We start from the raw sequence: 20437 nt of genomic DNA, 5'->3' as shown, positions 1-20437 counted from the left end.
TCTCATCCTGGGAGTTTTTTTTGTTTTTATTTTTGTTTAAGTCTTTTTGTCACTTGTCCCTCCCCTTTCCCTCCCCTTTTTTTAAAGCGTTTGAGAAAGTGGCATATTTTTCCTTGTTTCATCATCACTTTTTGTCAGGGTGTCATAATTAGTAAGGGAAGAACAAGCTTTACTGATATTTATAGGAGAGTTTGGCTTCTGCTACACCAGAGTTAATGTATTGATCTGTTGTATGCTTGAATAGACAGTAGGAGTTCAAAAGGCAGGTATGGATTCACAATCTTGATTTTATTGAAAAATGAACAGTCCAAAATGCTCATGATATTTTTGTAGGGGAAGAAGGACACTCAGGTTAGCAAGTTCTGAATTCTTATGACAATTTGATTAATCTTTATTTTTGGTATGCACTGAGAACACTTTTTTTCCGACTTAGAAGTATGCAAGTTAATTGTGTTCTTAGTTAAAAAGCCTTGAAAGATGTATGAATACTTTATATTAGTTCAAAAAATGGTATTTACATATTAACAAGGAACTCCTTTATTATGGAATTAAGCTGGCCTTACATATCTTCCCAGTAATTTACACCACTGAGAGATTTCTAAATTCTCAGACCCTAAGCCTCTTGTCATAGGTTGCATTAGGGAAACAGAAATTATAGTATTTTTTACTTTGTTTCTAAATTTCATATTTGGAAAATGCATCAATAGCAAATTTTGGTCTGTGTGAGTGGCATTTTTAACTATAAAATGCAAAACTGCTAAGAGATGCCAAATCTTGCAGCTCTGTAGGACTAGAATTGGGGGCTCTGTATCATTTGGAGGCTTTCTAAAGTAGTTCTGGCTCAAATACCGAAAGATAAGGCTTTTGGATATTACTCAGTCTGTTGTTTTACAGAACTGATACTTACTTCAAGTGGTTTCTAATTAAAACAATAATAAAAAAAGCCAACATAGCAGCAGCAGTAGTAATCTCAATGTTCTTTGATGTTGGGACCCAAAGAGGAGATTGTCAGAATTTGAGACCAGTTAATCCACCTTCCTGCTGGAAACTGTGAAGATTTAATGTTTTTGTTAGTGCTTATTGATCTGATTCCTTGCTTTTGCATCATCACCAGATTCCTATGCAGTTTAGCTGTACTTAACAAAGTTTATTCAGCTGTTAATAATTCCAACATTCTTCCTTCCTCTTACCCTTCCACTTGCGTCGAAAGAATCCCCTAATGTCAAGCCATGAATAGTTCTTAAAGGAAAGAAAACTTCTGGATCCCAAGTTCTAGTGATGTTGTACAAAACCCTTGCATCTTTACTTATACTTCTGATCCATCCTGAGTTATGTCCCTGAAACAGCAGACATTTCTGGCTACTGACAAGCATTGCTTCGTCCCTTTTATAGTATAGTTTGTTTTGTTTCACCCTGTGGGGAAATTTCATAATTGGCAGGAAAAATACCACTTGCTTTGTCCTAGATATTTTAGTAGCATTTCTGCAACACTGGGGTACTCTGGCTCAGAGAATAAGATGCCTGATTTACGATGACTAAGTGTTTGTCCTGTTCGTTCCTTTCCAGTTTTCTTCACTGTCTAAGCTTTGTTTGTGCATTGTATTTCTTCAATAGTGTCTCGTTTTATTTACTTACAGACTAGGTAAGGCTACTATTCTCTCTTTTGATTGGCTTTTTCTAAAAAGTTACATGCCTTAGTTTTTACTTCACTAATAATTTTTTTTTCCTAACACATTTCGGTTAAGCTTATGATAAAGCATTCTTTTACTTAACACTTTTTGTTTTATTTATGTTTTGTTTCTTTTGTGCATATACAGATACCTTGGAAACTTTTCCTGAGTGAATTCTCTTTTGGAGCGTAGCCCTATTGTCTGTGCTTTGTCTTTGCATCGCTTTCTTTCTCTTTCGGTCTTATCTGTTTCTCTGCTTAATATTATTTCCTCCTTGTCCACCCATCAGCTTATTTTAGTTGATGTTTCCTTCTTGACTGCTGAATTCTGTGTGGATTTTGTCCCTTCCCACAGTGTGCCTGCCTCTCTCCCTGTCCTTTTTTACAATGCTTTTATTTTCCCCAGATGTTTTGTTTGGTCTGTGTGTTGCTGTTACTCTAGTTCTGGTGTAGTTCACTTTGCCTGTATTGTCTCTTCTTTGTAAGACTAAACTTTGCACAGCAGTTTGAAAACCCTTCCTATGTGCTCTGTGTTTGCAGTGACTCATTGTATTTCCCAACCTGCCACTGTCTGCCCAGCCCTAAGTGTGATGTCAGTAGGATTTTTTTTTTCTTTTAAGCAAACGTAGGACTGATGAAAGTTACTGTTTGATGTAACAGGAAACTGAAGTAATCTGTTCTCAAAACAGGCACTGCCTTAGCCATTATGCTTGGGTTTCATCATGCTAAGCTCCTGTGTGTCTCGTGCTTGGGAGCAGATTGATTTTGCGTGGGTATGTCTCACTGTTCCTGTTTCTTCAGACTTCAGTTTTCACCAGTAAAGACTCCTGAGACACCTACCCTTGGGAAGCTCCTTTCTCAGAAGTCTTGTGTCTTGGAATGTGCCTCTATGGCCTTCAGTTCATGATTATGAATGCGGGAGGCTCTTGGGCTTAGAGATGTCCTCTTAAGAAGTGCTTTCAAAAGGCCAGAGAGTATGGGCGACTCGCAGTCTCCAGTGTTTATAGAACAGTGCATTCCGCGTGCAACTGCTGGCTTCGTTCTTGTGGTACAGAGAACAGGATAATCTGGCATGTTGTAGGAACTTTCATAGGCTGTTTGTGGGTAGGAATGTGCTTGTAGATTGCCTGTTTCTTTCAGACCTTTTTTGGGCTTTCATTGGAGCTATATGCTGTGTTTATACTTGTCAACTAAACACAGATAGGATGTGGACTCAAGCTCTAGCCTTGTATTTGTCCATATTGCTTAATTTTTAGTGTGCTCCCTGTCCAATTCTTACCAATACCTAACTAATACTCTCTTAAATACTGCATGCATTTGGGTTGGGAGAAAACGAAGGCCAGGAACTGTTCCCAAAATGCAGTGGGGAATGATGCTTGTCTCTTCCCATGTCTTGTCAGGGGAAGAGTTTAGCTATATGGACACAGGCTGCATAATGCTGCTGCGTTTTGTGGCTGGAGAACAGGCTCTGTTCTGTTTTATTTGCTAGTATAGGGACATAGCCGTATGGAGCAGCAGAGAAATCTTTCTACCACTTGTGGCACGAGGGCAGACCTTGTTTCTGTGGACCAAAATCTTGGCTCCTGCAGCCTGAACCACAGGTTCTACAAATTCCTGAATGAAAGATGTGTCCGGTGAATAGGGGACCATTGCTGGGAAACGTGGCTTGCTGCCTGACTATGGGCAAGTATTTAGCTTGTCTGTGTTTCCTCAACTCGCTGCTCTGGAAGGCTTCTTCAAAGCTGTGGCTGGAAATTTGTAAATGAATGTTCATAGGGGAAAGGGAAAACAAAACTTCTTGACAAGTATGAATGAAGTGTGTGTGTAGATGGCATGTACTTTATGTTGAAGAAAAATGATGATGGCCGATGCAACCATGGCAGTAGTACTGAAGGGGTAGGATTCAGAAATAGAAGAAAAAAGTTGAAATAGTAAGAGAAATTGAACATTTTTATTGCTGAAAGGAATGTGATAAAAGCGGAAGAAAATGTTTATCCTTTTAGAGAAAGCTATTTATAAACTCTAAAACATTTCTTCTTGGGATAGATGAGAGACTTGCTATGTAAATACAACTCAGTAAATTGTCAAATTCTGAAGAAATCCTTTCACTGAACTGTAAGGTTTGGGCTTTTTTAAGTATGAGGGTTATCTTTAATGTCACAAACCTTTTTGTTCTGCTTAACTATCTTCTTTTTAATAACAATATAAAGAGTGCCTAGTGAATTTCATATAATTTATGAATGTACATAAAGATAACCTTTCCATGTATTTCTTCAGTTTTTGTGGTTTAATATTGACTGGCTAACTTCTATTTAACGTTCCCTTGTGTATGCCAGCTGGCCCGGTCTTTTACCATTATTTTACTAGGTCACTCTGAAAGTTTTACTGTTCTATCCAGTGTTTTATTTTAAGCTTGATTTGTAATTTAATAACTTGTCCACCTTGTTCCTTTTTTTTCCTGACCATTTATTAAAGCATAAATCTGGCTCAGTATAGGTGGTACGTCCCTTTTCCATGTCTATTAACATGAATTGTCTCAGATGGCTCTAGCCCTGGATGTATTGTGAATACAGCTGATGTCAATGTGTTACTTTGCTGAAATGGGCAGGATGTCCTCTTACTAGTCCATGACAAGTCTTGATGCTTGTTAACAAGGTGATGTTGCAGTTGGTAGCTTCTGATTTGGCTGCAAGACTAACTTTTTATTTGTTTTGGTTCATTCAGCTATATATACGTTCTCTTTGAAATGTTGAACCACTCTCTTAGCACTTTGCAACATCTTGTTTTAACAACCTTGTGCTTGAATCAAAGCAACTTGCCATTCTGTAGTGCCAAGAAACATTTTTTTCCAAGCACTTGTAAAAGGAGGTTTTTGTTTTTCTTGTTTGAAAACAGTTTTAATAATGCTTATGGAGCTGCTGAAAGGAGGAATGGTAAGGAAGTTAAAATCTGTTATCTCTATCATAATTGAAAAGATAATGTGAGATCAGTTACCCAATTATTTTGGGTGATGCTGAGAAGAAATCCTTAAACTGGTAAGTGGAATGCGGCATAAGGTTTGTTTAACTGCGGAACTGCCTTGTGCTAGGCTTCAGTTTGGAACTTGGAACTGAGTTGTCAAACTGATCTGAAAGTCTATGTAAAAATGTTTATATTAGTTTAAACCAATATTGTGTTGGTAGGCTTTAAAACTCTGAGAAATGAACTCTAGCAGATTTACCACTGACTGCTGAGATACCTAACCTACAGTTCTCTGCTCGAAGTCCTTACCAGCTTAGCAGAGATAGCAGAAGAAAGGCTCAAGCACATTGTTTGGCTTCCGAACATATGATGCATGTGAAGGTGAATTTCTACTAATTTAGTGAGCTGTAAATTGCAGTAATTGATGAACAGACTGCAAAAGTGACCTTGGGTCCTGTTCTGGAGCTGGTAAGCTTGAAGCAGGTTGCGAGAGCCTGCTAGGAGCAACGAGGGCTTAAACTGCTGCTACTACTTGCTTCCTTTCCCTTTCTCTCTGTTAGTGCTGAAACATGTCTGACCCCAAAGCAAGCTGTTTCAGTGAGCTGACATGGTAGCAAACCTGCTGGCTTTTTGGTGTAGGGTAAGTTTTCTGCCACTTAACTTCCTGAATAAGGTCACTGTGGAGTCAGGCAAGCACTTTAAGTTGACATAAACTAACACTCCAAAAAAAAGGCCTCATTCTTCTTCCGTAAGGTTACTCTTTCCTATACATGTGTCCTCCTCCCCTGTGCAGGCAGAGTCTTGTGGCCACGTGGTGAATTAAATTGAGGACCTGCTCTGAATTAAAACAGAGCAGGCTTAAGAAGGGAGAGGATGTGTGCCTTAAAGTATGGATAATCTTGAGGAAAATAATTCGGAAGTGTATTTTTAAAACATTTAAGGTGGTAGTCTCCTTCAGAGAAAGGATATAGCATTACTTTCGTAACTTAGATTTTGCCATCTTGGATGTCAGCATTATGGAAGTCTCTAGTTGGATGCTCAGTTAATAGTCTTTTTTTTTTTTTCCCCCCATGGAACTTTTGCTTCATTTGCCCAGTACTTTACCCAGTATAGAAGGTACCAGTTGTTGATGGTAGGAAATGTTACTTAGTATCTTTTTTTTTCCTCTCCCCTGACAAGACCTGAGTCCTTTCAATTCTACAGTATAGACCTTACACACAACATGAAATTACTAGCTGTTTTATGGGCTTTTCTATTTTATTTACTTCTTGTGGTTGCATTTAGCTTTCATGGGCATTAATTTTTACTGGACTCTGGGGCAGTAGTGGACTCTGCATATTACTGAAGAATGTGAAGAGAATTAAGACAGAAGTGCAAAAGAATAGTCACTAATTTTGGGTATGCCAGTTGTTGGAGGTAAGCTGAAACATTAAAAATTTTTTTTCTCTCTGCAAGGTACTAGATGAGCACTGACTAGTCCTCTAAACAAACCTAGGAGTTGATCAGGTTTCCCTAACACCCAGACAACTTGCGACCTCTGTCATCTTTGTTTTTTCATTTGGAGAAGCAACCGAGATTAGAAGAGTGGCTACTGAGTAGATCAACGGCAGAACCAGACTTAGAATTCAAGAGCTGACTTCTAAACCTGGGATCCCTCTGTGAGACCACATTGCCTTAATGATTCAAAGAGAAATGTTTCCATAGCTTCCAGTGACTTCATTTGCTGTTGTGCTTCTCATTTTCCATAATCGGGTCCCAGACACTGGGAATCTAGCGACTTCGAATGAAAAACATACACTACATCATTCTCTTGAAGGCCAGTGGTGAATCCAGTTTAAATGTGCTTGTGTTAGAGCTGTGAAATGAGGTAATGATCAATTTTGATTAGGCCTACTTCTGCTGTTGCTGTTTTTCTTAGATAAACAAATCTTCATTGAGAGAAAGAATCACTGTTTTAGTAAATAGCATTATATTTGTTGAGAAATAGCAGGAACAATAAAGATAACAAGTTTACCACAGCGTTAGTGGGGGGAGAAAAAAGATGAAAAGGAAAAACGAGAAAAAAAAAAGGATACTCTTCAAATGCTTCTAGACTGTATCTTCAATTCCTAGTTTTCTGGACAGTTACCATTTTCTGCCACACCTATATGAAGCATTAGAATTTGCAGCAGACTAGTCTTCAACTTTTTTCTGTTTGCTTCAGCTTTTAATAAGAGTTCAGCTACAAAAGCAACACTGCCATGTGCTTTAAATTTCAGACCATAGATCCTTCCTCCTGTGTTTGCTGGTATGTTCTGACCATGGGAAGTTGTGCTGTAGTCAGTGCTGTTGCTTAAGGAGCGAAATGTTAAGCTGTGCTATGGGAGAACAGTATTCAGCTCTGTAACATGATGGTTTTCATAGATGTTTTCATAATTCAGTCCTGCATCTTTGGAAATCTTTGTGAAACTGTTTAAGAAACTTAAGAGTTCTTGAAAGTTAAAATGGTTATTTCTTGTTTTTTAGGGAGTATCAGGAAAGGGGGGAGAGTGAGGAGAAATGGATGAGCATGTTTAAAATTGAACAGTGATTATGAAGAAAGTAATGTATCTTCAGTCTATATGGTGGATGTTGTTCCTATGTTTCTGTTGTTCCTATGTTCCTTTTAAGCATATGCACTGACATTTATGTTATGAATAGCAGTCACTCCTGTATTTTACTGCTAACAATTATACATGGTTCTTTACTTAGTGATGTTTACCTTTTATATTGTTTGGCTGTGAAATTTTGTATGTGAAGGTTACAGCTTTCAGTTTTATCACCTCAAATAACAGCTGATGCACAGATCAGTGAACCTTTGAATTCAGTTTTGGGAGACTTTTTTAGTCAGTTTATTTCTATCCCACTTGTTTGGTAATGCTGTTTTGAAAGAAAACAATTACGTGTGTATTCTATGAATTGTTTGGGTAAAACACTAAAATACAAATACTGATATCTTACTGCCATAATGCTCTCTTTTGTTGGCGCAGCGATATAATCTGGGCATCCCCTAAGCACTGCTGTCCTTCTATTTTATACATCATCACATTTTCAGCTACTTAGCTTCTGTAGTTTTTCTGCATAAACACTCAGAATCTGCTCATCTCTGCACTTGTGACAAAGCAGTACAAGTTAAGTAAGGCAAAGACCACTAACCTCCAAAACTCAAGCAATTCAGTGTGGATTGGATCTTTGAAGTCAGGATGTTCCTGGAGCTTTTCCTTCTCTCTTCACTGCCTCCACCCTTTTCTCTCTGCCCAGCCTCCGTGCTCTGTGGAGTCCCTGCTATCTGATAACATGGGTAGGATGTGGTCTTTTGATCTTTTTCTGCAGCCACTCATTTCTGTCTCTCCTTTTCCTACCTTATGATTTTCATGAAGTCGTTTGATGCATGTATCAAATCTTCACTCAGATATGATCAAAATTAGTCATTAGTTCAACATATATTTGTAGGGGCAAATTTTGTAGCTGACAAGCCAATAAGACAATTAAATATGTCTTATTTGATGTATCTGATGGAATAAAATCCTTGGAAAAAAGGTTCCAGTGACCTTACAGAGTGTGTGTGGTGGTGGTGGTGTGGATTGTTGTGTTTTTTGTGTGTGTGCACATGTCGCATCTTTATTAGTTCTCCCAGTAGCTCTGAGGTCACATTAATGACAGCTATGGTATCTTTGGATTCCCCAAATTTTCTTTTATGTAGGAGATAAATGTGCACGGCTTTGGAGTAAGAGGTCCATGCTGTTTTCAGTAGCTCCTTACTCAAGTGTAATTTACCAAGGGACTCCTGCAATTCAGTTGTTTTGGGAAGTGCAGCTCAACTGATGTAATGCATTTGTGTTCCCTGGAAACGGAACAAAATTGCAGTTCTACTCAGTTTAATGCAAGGTTTGTCACTGACTTCAGTTGCCATGATATTTGCTCCCATCCTTTGATCTTTTAGTTGTACTGGCTGTTTGTGCTTTGTGAATCTGATTTGCTGCCATCAGTCCCTCGTAGCAATGTGGAAAGTTTTTATTCATGAAGAGTATTTTACAAAACTGTGAAGAGGGTTTTATTTTGAAATATGTTGCAGCCAAGTTTGAGTTCAACAGAACTTCTATTTTTTTATCCTTTGTAGACTATGCTGAGAAAGGGAATCACCATAATTGAGTCAACAAGAGGTGCTAAATGTATAAAACTACATGAATTTAGAAAAATTCTTTAAAGAATTAACATGCATCAGATGAAAAATATTTATTGCCAAGTCATACGCTGTCTGATGGAGTTGCTATGTTTCCTCTCAGTCCATCTTGGAAACTAAAATGCATTAAGCTGAGACAGTATCACCTTGATCCCATCTGCTGCATCCATATGTGTTTAAGCCAAATCAGTTGGATTTTTTTTTTTTAACTGTTTTGTTCAAAAAGTCACTTAGTCTGAAATAGGAACACACTGCACTTCATCACTTGGAGAACTGCTGTGAATTTGAATCAATGATTCAAAACAAAAGTGCTCAGTGCATTGTTTCGAAATTTGGTTTTGGCCTCTGGAAGACGATGAGTTTCCTGCTAATTGTTTCAGGTGCCTTTCTCTGAATTGGCTTCAGAAAAAGTCAGTCATGCTGAGAGGTGAAAGAACGTGAGCTCCATGTTGTACCAGTAGTTGGCCTGAATGCTTGGGATATCCAAATGTTTTTCTCTGGTCACAGTTGTCAGAATACAGTGCATGGAGACTTACCTCACTGATATTTTATGGAGTGAGTAATTATGTGTAATGAATTTGTAACCAGAAAGTCCTTAAGGACAGTACAGAGGAAAGTTCTTCCCTTACCTATTCCTGTTTAATTTCCATGGGGATTGTAGGAGCAAAGCAGAAGACAGGTTTGGTACTCAGTAACTTTTTCGCTGTATCTTAGCCAATGGTAGGATAGGGTTAAGGAATCCATGCAGCCAATAAAAAATGCAAAGCAGAAAAGTCCCTACTTCATACACGCACTTTGCAAAGATGTTTTCAGAATTCAGCAAGACCTACATGATGTTTTTCTTTGGAACTTATTTTTTAGACATTTACCTAAAGGTTTTCATTTACTTATACATGCAGATATGGGAGCAAAAATGACTTCTCTCAAAAGTCCCACTCCCCTCTTATTGGTTATAATGGCTCTCCAGTGGTTCTCCATTATTAAAAAAATAATGGTAGTTCTTTGTGTTATTGGTAATTGCTTGTGCTGTTTGTATGACGCATGATCTGAATGAACCTTCCAGTAGCCTTGATGGGAAGGGTAACTAGACAGGCAGTTCTTCTTTCTGTGCCCCTTAGGGTAAAAGGCCTGATGGTCAGGTTTTTATATAGTTAACTCTGCATAAATCTTGCTGGAGAAAACTTGAAGTGGTTTAAAAGCAGTAGGATAAAATGATTCTGTTATATAAAACAAATAAGCATGTTTTTGTAACAGCTTGAAGATATCTATTCTGTTTATGGTCATTTCACGTCTATTCATTTTTCCAAGCCAAAGATGTATATGCAGCTCAAATCCCATTAAAACTCTAAATAACAGCTGGATGCAGAGATAAGAATGGCGCATTGATATTCAAATGGATTTTTTTTTTTTTTAACTAGGGTGATGTTCCTCTTAATGCTTTGTGAATTAAACGAAGACTGGTTTAGTTTCAGATTTCAGGAAAATGAACTTGAAAGGACATCATCAGGAGGTCTGAACTAGAGAATAAGGCATGTTAAGCTGGTGAAAATTTTGTTCTTAATTACAGCTTGTTTTCGGACATTGGTGTGCTCAGTTTCCAGTTCATAGCAGTCTCATCTAAAACCACTGTCATCATCTTATTCCTTTTTTTTTGTCGCTTAAATTATATTAAGCCACCAAGTTTTTCACATGGCCTTTCTGTAAAATCATAAATTGGCACAAGCTGAAGAGCGCGAGCTACCTTTCATGTTAATAAAGAAACTTGAAATTGAGGGAAAGGAGGGCATTAGAAGTGCTGATGGGTTTTTCTAATGAGCATTTACACAGCTGTGCTGCTAATTTCTCCTTATGTATGTGTCCACTAGAATTGGAAAGCACCTTTCCCTCAATCTCCCTCCCCCCACCATGATGAAATGGGGCCTTTCATTCCCTGGCAGCCCACAGATAAGGGGCGGAGGTCTTTTTTTTTTTTTTTTTTTTTTTTTTTTTTTTTTTTTAATAACAAGGGTTGTGATGTTTTTACAGCCATTTTTAGGAGAACAAAGCATTAAGTAGCTGTTGTAAAAATGGGCAGCAGTCATAAATACATTAGAGGTGCTGTTCTGATTCCTAAGCTATGTTTTGGACTTAAAGCAGGCTTTTTATTTCCCCTGTGTTTGTGACAAGTATTAAAAAAGAGTTGAGGACAATGGTGATATTGTAGCAGTTGGACTGTTGGAGCAGAGATGGCTCTTCTGATCTGATGCTGAAGACGGGCAACTCCCTGCTTGCCCTTCAGCCAGTTGTGCAATGTTCGGGGCTAAAAATCTGTCAACATAATTTTTTATAGGACTTCGTGGAAGCAGACCGTCAAAACTCCCTCACACACACATACAGAGGAAAGAAAAGCTGCCAGGATAACAATTTGGGGAAGAGAAATCTTACCATAAAACTTAATTTCATTTCAGATTTAAAACAAGTACAGTAGGACTGCCCAAAGCGGAGCATTCGATTTCTGAGTATGTTTTAGTTCACTATTCTAACTGCATTTTTCTGTCTTGAAAGTGAAAAGCAAGAAGTGGCCACAGTTCAGGAAATGAGTATCTGGTTTAGAGCATATTTAAGACTCCTTATGCTTTCAGCTCAACTCAGAGTAATAGTGCACACTAGGATTTTGTTAAATTTAACTTGAATTCAACTTAATTTCCCCAATTTTGTTTGTTTGTTTTATTCTTTTTATCACTTGGCAGATGGACTTGTGGCATCTTTGAAAATCAGCAGGCTTTGTGAAAAGAAATGTTAGTTGATGTTTCTGAGGCTATGGCAGGGAAACAGTGCCATTGGTTATGGATGGGAGATTGGAGTCCAAAATACGATTGCAAACTAGTTTACCGTCCGACAGTATCTCCTGTGTTATTACCCTGACTGCATGTAGACACCAATTGTTTTTCAGTGCAGTGGCATTTCCAAGTGGAGTGCTGTGCTGGGCAAATGAAGCAGCACTTCATCTGACTGATTTAACAGTCAAAAGGAGGGAGGGAAATACGGCTTTTAAATACTGTTGTTAAACCACCAGAGTTGTTGTAGTTACCCCTTATTCACCAGTTCCCTTCTGCATGCTTACATGTTATTTTTGCGTTCTGCATAGCTTAGACTTAGGACTATGGTAAATGTATTTTCTGTACTAGTTCTTCATCCTTATCAAATGTATCACTTGTGTAGAAGCTGGGCAACTGGTGGAAGCTCAGAAAGGCAGCAGAGAGCACTAGCAAGTGCTGGTAACAGTATTTTACAACAAAAAGTGATCTATTCAAATCATCCTAAAATACAGAGTGGGATTCCTGGTGCTATGAGATCATGGCTCTGGCTCCCCTACTAGGGCTAGCTGCAGCAAGGGTGAGAGAGCTTCCAGTGTGTTTTTCTGTCTTCCAAAACCTCCTGTAAGTTTTGTTAATTAATTCCTTCCACAACATCTTGGTAGTCACAGTATCTTCAGGAAGAGGGTTTTGACATGCTTATCTATTTATTTTATCCCATCACAGCTCCACTTCACAAGGGACTTTTCTCTGAAAGACCCATCACCCTACCCCTGTGTTCTTTACATCTTTACCACGTGAAAGCAGCCACAAAGTGAGTGAGATTGGTAGTTTTATAGATACCTCTAATCTTTTGAGAAATAACAGCAATGTACATCTAGCAGTTAGAATTCCGTGACTGTTATAAGTAGCTGTCTAACTGTTCATTGCCTTTGACTAATGCTGGCAGCATAAAGTACTGGTAGATTCTATTGCTAAGTCTATTTTGAAAGATTAATGTGCACAGGGTGTGTTAATAGGAGGAAAATGGAAGAGAGCAAGAAGGCATATAAAAGAAACAAGATAGAATTTCATCGTTTCCTTGCCAATCAGAAAACAAACACAGATGAAAAGACAGTTGGGACATCAAGAAATGGAAGGGGCAGTAAGGAATTTTCTGGCAAAAGAAGAGCACTAAAAAATCCCAACAAAACAAAAATAGGTTATGACACATCAGTTCATATTTTTCCATTGAAGAGATACAGTCCCACCTACTCAAGTTGCTGAAAGAAATTCTGCCCATCTGAGGAGCTGAAATACCAACCCATGCTAATATTCTTGTGATGCTTCCCCCCCCTTCCCCCCTTTTCCTTCTGGATATGTGAAGAGGACATTGGGACTGTATTTTTTTTTTTTATTGTGTAAATAAGGCATGTTTTTTATTGCAAATAGCAACTAGTTTTCTGGTAGATGCCTTTTATGGTGCACTTAGGTTTTAATGCTTCCTTAATCATTTCCTTTGTTGCAGCTTAAAAAGGCAAAGAATAGCCTGCTGCTAAGTTTCGAGGCAGCTGAGCTGACTCTGTGGAAGGAGTTTCTTTTCAGGATTTCCATTGTGAGAAGAGGACTGTATTTCTTGGTCTACTTGGGAAGTTTTAGCCTGTTTGTGCCTTGAATCTATTTTTTAGAGCTAACACAGTGTAGATTCCTGGCATGGATGTTTTATTACTAAAGAAAATGAGTTCAACCACAGTTGAATGTGGAGAGGCAAAAGACCCTTGCTTAGACACCTGAACATCAGAGGGTAAAGTGTTTCATACTGATACCGTTCTGCAGAGTTCAGGTTTATATAGACCTGGACTAAATTTTAGCAATGGCATGGAAATGTCTGAGGCTTGCTAAGTAACAGACAAGGGATTTAGTTTCTTGATTTTCAATCTTGCTGGATTTATTGATGTGTCATTTCCCCCTCCCCCGAGACCTAGGAACACTGCTTTCTACCATGTAACATTAACTGTCATCATTAGCACTCTGTTATCTCATGTGGCTGTGTGAGGGCTTTTATATTCTATAAAATTGGTGGTGGTGATTGCTGCTAAGGCTGTAAAGGAAAAGCATCCATTCACCTCGGTGTGGAACTGGATGATTGACAAATTTGTGAAGGTTTCCTCTCTGGGCTCTGAACACAGTAAGGCAGACTACCTCAGGCCGTCTAATTTCCTGGCTTGATAATAGACTGGGAAAAGAGCCATTTGTTGTCTTCAGTGTTGTCCATATATGGACAAATCTTCTGCCGGCTTGAGTAAAAACAGTCATCTTTCAGAAAAGAATAGAATGTTACAGGATTTTGGAATGAGAAAGTTTTGTAAGCAGAGGTCTAGCTTGAAATAATGGACGGTCCTTTGCTTCAGTACCTTTGAAAACAGCATGGTCTCAGGTTTGTATCCTGAACATGTGTTGGAGAAGTGTTGAAGCTATTGATGACAAGCATGTAAGTGTGTTTACTCTTACCCCAGTTATTTGACAGCTTTGCTTTGAGAAGGACCAGCACTGATGCTGGCACAGACCAGACCTGTAGGCTTTCATTGCCTTTTTTATTTAGCTTTGAATTAAAGACTAGGGAGACATTTAAAGTGAAGTTAAAGTATGAGAGAGATTATTTTAGTCTTTGACTATCTGTGGCTTGTCCATCATTATGTAAAGACCTCTAATAGTATTCCTTGGTGATTTGGAGGGTCGGGCTAAATATTATCACATAGGAGATCAAGAGCATTTGGACAAATCTTGAATTGACTGCAGAATTATTATGTTGTTTTCCAGTCATTCAAAAGGTTTGTTGGGATTTTACTCATTTTTTCCTCCGTATTCAAGGGAGTGTGAAATGGCAAGTGTGTGTGAGAAGCTGTGAAACAGCTGTCCCTCAGATGGATCCTAAAACACCACAGAATAAACTGCTTTCAGCCATTTCTGGAATGCAGTTATCTCTGCATTTCATCAGCTGACAGATTTTAAGACAGGAAGTGGGGAGGGAAAATAAGTCAAACTTGTGTTTGTAGAATTATGCTGCATCTATTAGTATGATTTCAACTGCTTATAATATTTTGTGTTGATATCTTTGTTTCAAGTGTAGTAGTTCTTGATTTCTTGATTGCAGAGTTCTTGATTTCTGATGATAAGGAATCATGCCTAGGATTCATCCCAATGCTTCTGTTACCAGGCTGTCAAGCACCCTGGTTAGGACATTGATTTAGTACTGACTTGGGGGAAATGTAGCATACCGAATAGTGAAAATCCTCACTAAAACTGTTAGATTGCTTTGAAGGTGTACTTCGAGCTGTTCCATTGACAGTCTTGAAGGCAAGACATTTTTGGCAAATTAAAGTGCAGAGCAGCATTGTTTTTTTGCTTCTACCTGTCCTGCTCAGAGAGAGAGAGAGAGAGAGAGAGAGAGAGAGAGAGAGTGTGTGTGTGTGTGTGTGTGTGTGTGTGTGTGTGTGTAGATATCTATTTGAAAAGCAAAGGTTTTTTTTTCTTTTTTCCCCCTTTTTAGAGACAGTGGGGACAGGGCAGCTGACTCCCTTAGGCATCACTGAAAATCCCAGTTAAATGTCTTGCACAGAAATAAAATACTGTAAAGCAGATTGCTTAGATTTGGCAGATGTTTGAAATTATGATTTGTCTTTTTGACAATAGGTAGTAGTTTTCCCAGAAGGGGTGAAATCTTCTTAAATATATTTTTAGAGGTTGGATCAAAAAAGGTTGACAAAATATCTTTGGCTACTGAAAGTAATAAAACTTCAGGAGGGGGAGGGAGGAGTGCATTTTGGGGGAAGAAAGCATGCATCCTGTCTTTGAGACAAGGATGTTAGTGTTATAAAGGAGCAGTGCCTGGATTGACTGTAGTACTGGGCAAGACATCAAATAATGCAGTTGCTATGCTCTGTTTGTGAATGCGTGGAGTTCAGTAAAGTTAAGTCTTCTCAGTCAACAGAAGATTGATTGCAGCTTGAACTTATCTTCGCCTAAATTTTAGGATTTTTTTTTCCATGCTGTGGGGATAGAGATTTGTTTCTTTAAGTATTTTATATGTAGATTCTGAATAACAACAATTTTTGATTTGTTTTGTGTTTTTTTTGTTGCGATTAAGAAGTTCATTTGTGTTCTGTTTTGCCTTTTAAATTCAGCAGTGTTTCAGTTTCCTTGTTGTCTTTAGTCTGTATGTAGCTGATTTAGAACTCTAACAGATCAACTGTGAAAACTGTTATTGCATTTACTCCTCTCTTTTTAATTTGAGCTAGTTTAAAAATGTTCATGTTCTTACTGTTAAAATTTTTCTGAAAGCAAAAGACAGTGCTGCAAAATAGTTTCTTACTATTACCTCCTGCTTTCAGAAATACATAATCTGCTATTAAAAAAAATCCATATCTGCTCTTAGTCCCATAACAAACAATGGGCCAGTTTTTTGTTAACGGAAATGTTAGGTAAGGTTCAGCTAACAAACCAAATGAGCCTGATAAATTTAAATGTTTTTGTTGTTGTTGTTATTGTTGTTCCCCTTGTTTAGGCAGTGAAACTTAATACATGTATATTTTCATATTCGTTCTCTTCGAAAAATGAACCTAAAGTGTATGTTCATTATATTTTTACATTATTTAGATTTTCTTTAATGTATGCATTAAGTTTATATGCTTTATTTCATGTATTGCACTAATACTTGGTTTATATTAGGTAGTTTAAGCGGCATATTAATTGTTATTGAGCAATAGCTTGGCTGCATTCCACCTCCAGCCTAAACTCTCCAATAAGGTAGACAGCACTAAATTGAGGATTTCATCATTACTGTGAGAAGCACTTTGTTAAAGAACAGTGAAATAGTATGTTAGGTTTTTCAAATGAAGAAAGAAGAGATACGAATTATCTGCATCTGTGTTTCTTTAAAATCTGTTTTGAGGACCCTCTGAAGGAGTGTTAGAGTAACACTTGACAGGTACCATCCTGGGGAGTGCTCCTAGGGTGCTAGGATGCCTTCTGTCAAACTTTCACTCACTTTTCTAATGTGCATTAATATCTAGACATTTTTCATTACTGCTTTTGATTGATCTTTTGTGTTATGCAATAGATGCCTGTTTGGTTGCTTTCAGCTCAAATGCATGCAGTTGAATTGCTAGGATAAGTATTTCTATGTCTTTATGGTTTTCTTCCCAAAAGGTCAGCTTTTCAATTCCATGATTCTCTTGTACCGATTCTAGTAGAGATCTTCAAAGTATCTGTTCATTCCTTGCAATTGATATTAACCACGTAGTGATTTCATATTAAGGTTTAAAGCTTTATTGAAATTGTCCTATATATTGTCAAATTTAGTACCTCATGTAATTGAGAATGTTATTTCCTTTTTATGTATAATTTTTATGGTGAAAGCTAAATCTAATTGTTGCTTCAAGTTCCAGATGGAGGCCTGGTTGCTTTTATTTCCAGTTCTGACTAGGTCCAGCTACCAAAACTAAGAAAACGGTCAAGAAGCCGATGATTTGCTACCTTGCAGCAGTTTTATGCATTCTTCTCTCTCTGAGCTCTTCTTCACTTCTGTGACATAATATATTGCCTCACTTTTTCTTATGTTTCTTGAGAACTTGAGGTTCTTTGATGTCCGGATAGCTTGAGACCTGTTTCCTTTCCAGGCTACCACAGTATGACTCCTCCTTTTCCTCATCTGCTCTTGCTGCACCATTGTCATACTTCACAGCATGTGCACGGTATGTGCAGGTCTGTTGAAGCCTCAGTTTTGCATTGAAAGAATGAGGGTTAGGTGGCTGTGTAGTTAGTCAGGAAGCCTATAGGAGAGATTGACCCTGAACTTTTTATAGTTCTTTCAGCCACTGTAAGGAGGAGAGGAACAAAGTTGGGGGGGGGGGGGGGGGGGGAGGGAGCTTGCTGAGAAGGAGTGCCTCAGGGCATATGCTGAGTGGGAAAGGATGAGCCTTGGGCCATGGAGGAAGTGATTTCAGTGTACATCTGAGTGACCATTATGAACAAGTGGAGGGAAGGGGAGGATTTGGGGCAGACTTAGGTGGCCAGGTTATGAAGAAGCACAGGCAGCTGTCTGCTGTGAGAAGCTCAGTTCTTCTGTCTACTTTGTGGTGGCAGGGTACTAGATTGCCTGTTGCTGAAGCCTCTGAAGTCTGCTGGATTTTTCTTCCATGGCTGACATCCACTGTTCAGTGGAGAAGTGTGCCTGAGGGCACGTGTATGCTAGTGTGTTCAAGCCAGAAGTGTGCTTTTGAGGTGACTGCCCTGGTTGTTTGCATTAGTTTCTGGTTCACATCACAGAGAGGTCCCATAGTGGATCTGGCACCTGGATTCTTGCCAGACAAAACAGACCTGGAACGTGAGCTGCAGGATTGCACCCATGTGGGGGGGTTGGTGCGTTGGTTTGGTGCATCCGGGTTAGATCTAGTCTGAAATAAAACCCACCAAAGCATTAAAAAGTATGAACATTAGGTCCTCAGAGTCATCTGCTTTGATCTACAGGTCTACTCCTGGCATACTGTGCTGTGTGCTAATACAGACATAAATCTGATTGCAGTTCACTTGGCTTGACAATTCAGCAGTGCAGCAGGAATGTGTGGTGGTGGTGGCAGCAGTAGGAGACTCCAGGTGTATGTCATGCAAATTGACTGACATTTGGCTTACGTATACGTGTCTGAAAAGTAACTTCTAAAATCAGGGCCCGCCGAAGAGTTTGGGCAAAGCCTGATGAAAATAGTGTAGAATATTGGTTTAAGAATATTTCGTCAGCCATTGAAAAGAAATCGAATGTGGATGAAGACTCACTTTACTGTGGGCCTATTTAATCTGTTCGTGATTAATGTGTTTGTAAAACATAGCTAAGGTTTATATACTATATACTTATATACTATATACTGTTTTTAGATGTTATCTTGAGTTTAGGTGATTTATTAACGTTATGAATTTGATCCTGCTGAACTGAGCCCATTTGCAAAGAAAATCAGAACTTTTATTTCTCTGAGAACAGGATTATGCACTGTGTCGGATGTGGTTATGGAAAGTTAGTGTAAATGTCATTATGAAATGCCATGTTTCTGAAATTGGAAGTAAAAAATCCAATTACTTTCAAAGCACAAATGACAAGACAGGAATATTACATTCTTCCCCACACTTAAATAATGATGTGCCACTCAATGTCCTGTCTGGTTTATAACTTGGTTTGTAGACTGAACTACTAATCCTTTTCTGTGCTTGTTTTTTGTCTGTATTTATACCAACACTGAATCTCATGGAAAATAAAGAAAAAGTCTTATGTGCAAAATTGTGTAATGAAAATTTTCTTAACAACATTTTGGAATGTTACAGTTCTTTCTTGTCCCTTTTTATCTAGCCAAGAACACGTTTCCCTAGCCTCATATGGTTAATGGATGTGCATCTGCCCTCTTTTCTGGTTGTCTAGCCTAGTTAGAAATGAAATAATCTTAAGAGGAAAGGTCTGAAAAATGTAAATTTTTTTGGACTGTGTGATCCAGATTCTGACTTGCTACTGTTCATATGTAGAGTAATTCCAGTGGACTCATTCTCCATTTCCAGTGGTGTGATTCAATGTAGAGTTGATATTTTCTGTTAATCTTCACGTTGCCCTTCATCTGCATAAATATACTTTGCTTTGCATTCTCTCCTTTCTGTTTTATTATTGTTTCTGGCCAGGTAAACTAGATGAGAATCATCCAAAGCCTGACAGGTTCATAAGGCAGCCCCTGGAAGAAAGTGTGTGGTGTTTGAAGCATTGTGTGCCTTGATCGCATTTCAGGAATTGCTGCTTTCGTGTTCCCAAGCGAAAAAAGAAAAGCCAATTCAGAGCTTCAAACTTTGCTTCCCATTTGGCAGTGCACAGTCTCACCAGCAAGCCATAGGAACATCCGTATTTGCAAAAATAAATAAAACTGAACATCACATCCTCTGTTGGCTATGCTAAAATAATTTTTGTAAGACTGGTGTTAACACAACTAGGAATCTGATTTGATATGTCATTAATCAGTGTAACACTACAATTCCAACAGGAATTTATATTTACTGGCAAGGAGGTGCATGTTTTAGCAACAAAGCAGAGAACCAATATTATAATAAACATGAGCTGTATCTTGCTCTCACTGAAGTTTATAGTGAAGCTTCCCCTGACAGCAGGGGGCTGGGATGAATCCCATGATGGCTACTTCTGGGTCTGATGTAGCAGCATGGCCATTCCCCCTCTCCGCATGGCATGGTAAGCGAGATGTGTGTAGAATGTTGCCAGCTACCTTGCTGGGATTTAATAATTAGTGTTTTGATGAGAAACCTTTTTGTTAGATTTGACGGAATGCGAAGTAAGACAAAAGAATAAAATCATGCAAGCATTATAATTGATTCTACTCCTAAATACTGTTTTTCTCTTTTTCTGTTCTCAGTAAATCACTTGTTTTACCTTCAGCAGGTGCAGCGTGTTCTCCTAATGCTGATACTTCAGGTAACCATGGTCACAATTATTTGCAAGGGTTTTGTTGACTGATAACAAATCACTATTCTAACTTGCAGTCTTATGCATTTCATTACCAACAGTATAATCATCTTCAGTGCAAGGACTGCACTGAAAGAACCGTGTTAAAATTTGGTGTAATCTCATTTTTTTTTCTCTGGGAGTTATTCAGTAGAACTCTTTTTAAACAAACTGGTCAAGGATTAGTAATGCTGCTGTGGCAGCAGTAGCAGTTTATTAGTTATGTTTTTGATATCCAGAGATCGTGATGGGAAATTGCTTTAGGATGTAGCTTGTACAAAAAACTATTC

The 20437-nt window shown here is 38.4% G+C and overlaps 1 protein-coding gene across 3 annotated transcripts in view; it reads left to right on the top strand.

Annotated features, from left to right (window-relative positions):
* The window catches only part of PDE10A (phosphodiesterase 10A), a 200923-nt gene that overhangs the window by 8356 nt on the left and 172130 nt on the right, over positions 1–20437 (top strand). Inside the window, exon 1 of one of the 3 annotated variants that reach the window (XM_064509226.1) lies at positions 13873–14042. The exons of the other annotated variants lie outside the window; for them this stretch is intronic. Coding sequence (XP_064365296.1) covers positions 14033–14042 — 10 coding nt within the window. The 5' untranslated portion in view covers positions 13873–14032. Of the gene's footprint in view, positions 1–13872; positions 14043–20437 lie in introns of those variants that run through there. 3 annotated transcript variants of the gene reach the window in all.

The sequence above is a fragment of the Dromaius novaehollandiae genome, chromosome 3 (genome assembly GCF_036370855.1).
Source record: "Dromaius novaehollandiae isolate bDroNov1 chromosome 3, bDroNov1.hap1, whole genome shotgun sequence".
In the NCBI taxonomy this organism is placed as follows: Eukaryota; Metazoa; Chordata; class Aves; order Casuariiformes; family Dromaiidae; genus Dromaius; species Dromaius novaehollandiae.
Note: the sequence above shows the minus strand (reverse complement) of the source record. Positions and strands in the feature narration are given on the sequence as shown.